The sequence below is a fragment of the Vitis riparia genome, chromosome 6, assembly GCF_004353265.1.
Source record: "Vitis riparia cultivar Riparia Gloire de Montpellier isolate 1030 chromosome 6, EGFV_Vit.rip_1.0, whole genome shotgun sequence".
Classification (NCBI taxonomy): Eukaryota; Viridiplantae; Streptophyta; class Magnoliopsida; order Vitales; family Vitaceae; genus Vitis; species Vitis riparia.
The window spans coordinates 1,199,551-1,206,131 of NC_048436.1; the positions used below are offsets into that span (position 1 = coordinate 1,199,551).

The window sequence follows — 6,581 nt, forward strand, 5'->3', positions numbered from 1 at the left end:
TTTTTTTATTATCTTGAAATTTAATTTTATTTACTATTTAAATTTTGATGTAAATACATAGAAAAAAATTTAAAAATATTATAGATGAATTTTAAATCATACAACCAGATTAACTCGACCAACTCAAGTGTAACTTGAACTCAATCTGAGTTTAAAAAAATCAAGTTGGATTGTTACTAGGTTAAGTACATCATATTAAAGATCATGTTAAGGTAGTGTTAGGTAAAACTTCATATCATTATTTAATAAGTTAAGTTGATTGTAAGTTAAATTATATTTAAGTCATTGATTTAAACTTATTACTTAATTCTTACCTTTAAATATTAAAGTTGTTTAATAAAATTAACTTAAAACTTATTCTAAATCATCATATTAATATACTTATCATTATAAATTATAACAATGGAGGTTGTGAAATAGTAAAGGGGATTGTAATGGTAATTAGAATAAATAAGAATAAAAAGGTAAAAGTAAGATATATAGTTACAAATAAATTAATTATTTTTATTTATTACTTAAACTTGTTTTTAACTTAAAATTGTACCATTAAATTTAAATATATTTAATTTATTTAATTATTTAAATTAAGTTATCAGTTATTAAGTTGATTTACCAAAAACATCTAACTTAAAATGGGTTCACTTCACATTTCAATGTATACATGACTTGTCTTTAGCGGGTTGATGTATCAATAGTTGCAACATGGTATGGAACACAAAATTGTAAGGTACAAGCAGATAAGCTGTAATTTTTGGACCTCGTCTCAAAGCGACATCTGTCCAAATTGCTATGTTGCTCCCACAAAGACATAAATAACCTCCACCTCTCGATAACGCAAAAAACAAAACAGGGGCATTATAGCCATTTTAATCTCTCTTCCTCAAAATCTTCCCCAACACCTTCGCCCTAGATCTGCGAACATCGACAGCGAAAAACAGGGGTAATTTCTGCAAAGTCATGGGCAAAACCGTAAAATGGAGCTGGACTTCTGCTCTGATCGGGGCGGCGTCGGCTACAGCCGCTGCGGCTCTCGTAAATGCGAAGCCCAAGGACCCGGCCTTCCACCTCATCTCAATCAGCCTCACCTCCTTCAAGTTCAACTTCCCAGTCCTCGATGCCGAGGTCATCCTCACCGTACACGTCACCAACCCCAACATCGCGCCCATCCACTACTCCTCGACGGTCATGTCTATCTTCTACGACGGCTCTCACCTCGGCTCCGCCCAGATAGACGCCGGCTCCCAGGCCCCCAAGTCCTGCCAGGTGCTGCGGCTTCCTGCTCGACTCGACGGGCTGGAGCTGCTGACTCATCACGCGGGGCGGTTCCTGGCTGACGTTAGGCGGAGAGAGATGACGCTGGATGCCACAGTGGACATCGAGGGTGCAGCGAAGGTGCTATGGTGGGATCACAAGTTTAAGGTACACGTGGACAGTCACGTTGTCGTTGATCCTTTGTACCTTGATGTCATTGATCAGGAAAACAAGTCTGATTTGGAACTTCGCCTTGCATAACATATGATATTTGAGTAGAAATGTTGTCCAAATATATAATTTTGTTATTAAAATATCTTTTTATAATTATTAAATTGAAAATTTTCCTAACATTTGTTATCATTTATGATTTTTCATTAAAGATTATTTTAAATCCAAATAAAGTTTTATTTTTGTTTTATCATTCTATTAAATAAAACAAATAAATAAATTTCACAAATGATTAGACTCTACATAGGTAACAACACCTTTGAACTCTCAACCTATTTATGCTTATGTCTTTGCAAATTGAGTAAAATGAATATTTAAGCATCCAAGATGTAGCATCTTGTGTTCATTAATTCCATAAGGACCCCTATGTCATATTTTATTTTATTTTTGGCATATCGTAACATATTGATTTACTTTTATCGGTCTTAAGAGAAGCTATGGTGCTTAGCCTTTATGTCACCATGTTTCCCAATGCCTAAAGTTAATTTGGGTGGCCTAGAAAATTTATGTTAACAACAATTAACGCTTACTCAAATAAATAAAGGCATGACTTAAAGTCAAACAAACACAAATGATAAAAGTGCAATAAGACTACGTGTATAAACATGGTCTAAACATTTGTAGATCAAGGAAGTTAGGCGGGAAGATTCAACCTAAGTGGTTACCCAACCCACCCCCTCCCCCCGCCCTCCCCCTTTTTTGTTAGGCAACCTAAGTGTCTTCCACCCCCGGAGGGCTCTATAGCCAATCCTGAGCTTTCAGAGGCTTATCGTATCAAAAGCCAGCTGGCAGATTTGCATAATGCAGAGGTCTCAAAGCTGTCTATTATGGTGATAAATTAGTATAGAAATGAAGGGAGGAGGCAGATGTTGGTTTGCAGTGGATTCAAAATCGTTTGAAATCTCTGTAGAGGTGATTGGGGAGAGATGTAGGGGAATCATTGTGGAAAGGAGTAGAGGTTTTACTTCGTGGGTCAGGTTTGGAAGTCTCAGCTTGTGCTGCTTGCTGGAAGGGGTGGAGGTTTGCTATAGGGGTCTTGTTGTGCAGGGTCTGGTCAAAAGGTGGGAAGATGGAGGAAGGAGGTTTAAGTTGGAAAGTCGAGCAAATGAGGCAGGTAGGTTTTTATTGTGTTCCGTGGTTGACCTGGAATCAAAGAGATATTGTTTAGTGTTTCCAGAAGGAAAAGGAATTTTGGGAGGATGGGTTCTGCTGGCTGAAAAGCTTCGCTCTCTGGGGGTTATTTCTCGGGTTGAGTCTAGGGGAAATGTTACTTCTTATGGGACAGGGAATACAGTAGGGGAATCTGAAGGAAAAGCCCAAAAATCCTATGTCGATGTGGTGAATTCAAGAGTGAAAAAGGCAGGGGAAACACTATGGTTACAGTTGGGAGAGAAAGACATCTCAACTGAGAGGAAGTTAATGGACCGATGTCTGGTTGGCAGATGGGGACATAACCCTCTGTTGGATTCAGAAATGCATGCTCTTGAAAGTTGGGGGAGAACCTGTTGGAATATTAAAGGAGGACTGAAGTTCGCAAGGCTAGGGGGTCCTCTCTTGCTGATCGAGTTTGAGAATAAAGACGAGGCAGACAAGGTGCTTTTAAGAGGAAACAGATGGTTCAAGGAATCGACTATGCATTTGGACAGGTGGGACCCAAAAGTGGGGTGTTCTCAAAATGGCGAAAGAGCCAAGAGTGTTTGGGTAAGAGTCATGGGATTGCCGTTGCACCTTTGGAGTCAGGAAGCCTTCAGAAAGATAGGAGACTGTTGCGGGGGATTCGCTGAAGTGGATGCAAATACTGCAAATCTCAAGGAACTAAGGTGGGCCAGAATTTCAGTGAGATATGCAGGCGTAGAATGGCCGAGTACCATGCAAGTAGTAGTGGGATCTTTTTGTTATGCTCTCCAGCTATGGTGGGAGGTAAAACCAGGCCTGTCGGAAGTGGTTCCGGCCATTAGAAAAGATAAGGGCAAGGAGCGGGAGGTCAGGGATGACGGAGAAGGAGTTACACGCGCTGGATTCATAAGGGTGGGAGAAAAGATGTATGGGGAACCTGCAAAAGTGGCTGAGAGGTACAACGCAGAAGAAGGCAGCTGCAGCACGAAAGTTCAGCCCTCTGGTACTGTGCAGGGAGCAGCATCAGAGACTGACGGGTCAAAAAGAGACCGATCTTCAGCTGGGGGGAAGAGTTTGCACTCTGGGCCTGGAGATTTTATGCCACTGGGCCGGCAAGATGATTCGGGCTGGGAAAGAGAGCCCGCTGAGGAGGGCCAAGGGATTAAAAAACCAGAGGTAATGGGCCGGCCCAATTTAAAGCTTTTTAAAGGCCGGACGGGGGAGAGAATATCCATTTTGGAGAATGCAAAAGGGGTTAGGGCTCCCGATGGGCGACGCAGTGGTGGCGGAGAGCAGGAGGGGGATTTGATTGGGTTCAAGCTAGGATCGCCTCGTCCGGTCGTCAATTCCTTAGAAAACACTGACGAGGCGTTATTGGAGGAGGCTTCCAGGTATTCCGATCAAACCTCTTCTCCTTTCTCATCTTTGGGGAAACGGGATATCTCTCTCTTTTCTACTCCTTCTGGGTGGGACGGGAAAGGTGTCGTCATGGCAAGGACTTCCGACCGGGGAACAGCTTCTGATGACGAAGGGGGTGCAGTCATGGACCCGCTACGAATGATTTTGGCGGACGGAAGGGAGGCTGAGGTTTCGGACATGGTGGGTAGAGAGGCTGGGAATACCGAGGAATTATCAGTGGGGGTTTTGGGAAGAGATAAGGAGGAGAGGGGCAAAGAGGGGGATTTGTGTTGGCAGTCTAGTAGCCTGGCTAAATTTAGCCGTTATCTAGGAATGCCGACGGAGGGATTTGAAGGGGAAATATTGTTCTTGCTCAAGAGAATGAAAGAGAGGAAGATTCAAAAAGGCAATTTGGATGGCACAAAGAGGAGAAAATTAGAGACGTCAAAATTCGAAAGAGAATTGAGAAAATTGGAATGGACTGTGAACTATATTGGAGGTGGAGGAGGAGGTGAAGGAGGGGGAAGCACGAGTAGGTCTAAATGAAGCTCCGAATGCTCACCTGGAATGTAAGAGGGGCTAATAATTGCGACAAAAGGAAGGTGATCAAAGCTTTGATTAGGAAAAATAGGGTGGACTTGGTTTGCCTACAGGAAACCAAGATTCAGGAAATGACCACGGGCATTGTTCGGAGCTTAGGAGTGGGTAGATTCATTGAATGGGGAGCTATAGACTCAAGGGGTGCAGCCGGAGGAATAGTGGTGATATGGGACAACAGGATGCTGGAGTTGGTTGACATGCAAAAAGGATTGTTCTCTATTACGTGCACTTTTAAGAGCTGCGAGGATGGTTTTATATGGACGTTTACTGGGGTTTATGGGCCAATTTTAAGGAGGGAGAGGGAGAGTTTTTGGGAAGAGCTGGGGGCCATTAAGGGGCTTTGGAATGGGCCGTGGTGCGTTGCAGGGGACTTTAATGCCATCCTGAGTCCGGAAGAGTGTAACAGAGGAGGGAGATTGAACTCAATTATGAGAAGGTTCGCAGAAGTGAAAGAAGATCTGGAGTTAAAGGACCTGCCCATGGTGGGGGCCCTTTTACATGGACTGGAGGAGCGGGTAATCAGTCTTCTTCAAGGTTGGATCGTTTTCTGGTTAATGAGGAGTGGGATAGCCATTTTGGAGATGCGAGGCAGTTTCTCCTTCCAAGACCCGTGTCCGATCACTTCCCGATTCTTATGGATGGTGGGGGTATGAGAAGAGGCCCTATCCCGTTTAGATTCGAGAATATGTGGTTGAAAGCTGAAGGTGTCAAGGATCTTCTGAAGCAATGGTGGGAGGAAGGCAGATTCAGTGGATCTGCAAGTTTTATCTTGGCTGAAAAATTAAAATTTATGAAGGCTAAGCTGAAGGAATGGAACAGAAACAGTTTTGGAAGGGTTGAATATAGAAAGAATACGGCACTGGAGCAGATGGAGTATTGGGATGCAAAGGAGAAAACCAGCAGGCTGTCATTGGAAGAGCTGGAAGCCAGAAACGAAGCGAAAGAAGAGTATAAAAAATGGGTCTTACTTGAAGAAATCACGTGGAGGCAAAAATCCAGGGAAGTGTGGCTGAAAGAGGGAGATAGAAATACCGGTTTTTTCCACAAAATGGCCAACGCACATAGGAGGAGGAATAATGTGGACAGAATTAAGATTAACGGAGCGTGGCTCACGGAGGAAAATGATATCAGGGAAGGGATCGCCAATGCTTTTAAGACGTTGTTGTCTAATCCGGGGGAATGGAGACCTTCTGTTTCTGGGCTGCAGTTTGAGATGTTAGAGCCTTTGGACGTCAGTGCATTGGAGTCTCCTTTTATGGAAGAGGAGGTGCGTGACGCCCTAGAAGGCTGTAATGGGGATAAAGCCCCGGGGCCAGATGGATTCTCTATGGCCTTTTGGATTTTTGCTTGGGATTTCGTGAAGGCTGATGTGATGAGCTTCTTTAAGGAGTTTCACGAAAATGACAAATTTGTTAAAAGCCTAAATGCAACATTTATGGTCTTAATTCCAAAAAAGTAGGGGCTGAAGCTTTAGGGGATTATAGGCCTATAAGCTTGGTGGGAAGCTTGTACAAGTGGCTAGCCAAGGTATTAGCCAACAGGCTAAAAAAAGTGGTTGGAAAGGTGGTCTCAAAAGCTCAAGGGGCGTTTGTGGAGGGTAGACAAATCCTAGATGCAGTGTTGATAGCCAATGAAGCCATTGATTCGACCCTTAAGAATAATGAGAGCGGCATTTTGTGCAAATTGGACATAGAGAAGGCGTATGATAAAGTGGACTGGAACTTTATTCTCACAATCATGAAGAAAATGGGCTTTGGGGAGAAATGGATTAGGTGGATTCGGTGGTGTATATCCACTGCAAGCTTCTCAGTGATGATCAATGGAACCCCTACGGGCTATTTTCAAAGCTCCAGGGGTTTGAGGCAGGGTGATCCCCTTTCCCCCTACCTCTTTGTCATTGCTATGGAGGTCTTTAGTGTTTTCATTAAAAGGGCAGTAGAGGGAGATTTTTTATCTGGTTGTAGGGTAAAAGGTCGGAGCCAAGA

General features: G+C 43.2%; 2 protein-coding genes across 2 annotated transcripts; both read left to right on the top strand.

The window, feature by feature from the left end:
* Positions 1-870: 870 nt before the first annotated feature.
* On the top strand, positions 871-1,565 carry LOC117916569. The gene has a single exon (XM_034832664.1). The coding sequence runs from the start codon at positions 958-960 to the stop codon at positions 1,510-1,512; it is 555 nt and encodes a 184-aa protein (XP_034688555.1). The 5' UTR covers positions 871-957; the 3' UTR covers positions 1,513-1,565.
* Positions 1,566-4,667: 3,102 nt separating this feature from the next.
* LOC117916277 lies at positions 4,668-6,055 on the top strand. The gene is made up of 2 exons (XM_034832230.1): positions 4,668-4,951; positions 5,005-6,055. The coding sequence occupies exons 1-2, from the start codon at positions 4,668-4,670 to the stop codon at positions 6,053-6,055; spliced, it is 1,335 nt and encodes a 444-aa protein (XP_034688121.1).
* The last annotated feature ends 526 nt before the right edge of the window (positions 6,056-6,581 follow it).

What these genes read in the sequence shown, in the direction of transcription:
- LOC117916569 (XM_034832664.1), top strand. Translation starts at nt 958, where the DNA reads ATGGGCAAAACCGTAAAATGGAGCTGGACTTCTGCTCTGATCGGGGCG.
- LOC117916277 (XM_034832230.1), top strand. Translation starts at nt 4,668, where the DNA reads ATGACCACGGGCATTGTTCGGAGCTTAGGAGTGGGTAGATTCATTGAA. An exon ending in GGGCTTTGGAATGGGCCGTG is followed by an intron (nt 4,952 to 5,004) that starts GTGCGTTGCAGG and finishes AGTGTAACAGAG; the next exon opens with GAGGGAGATTGAACTCAATT.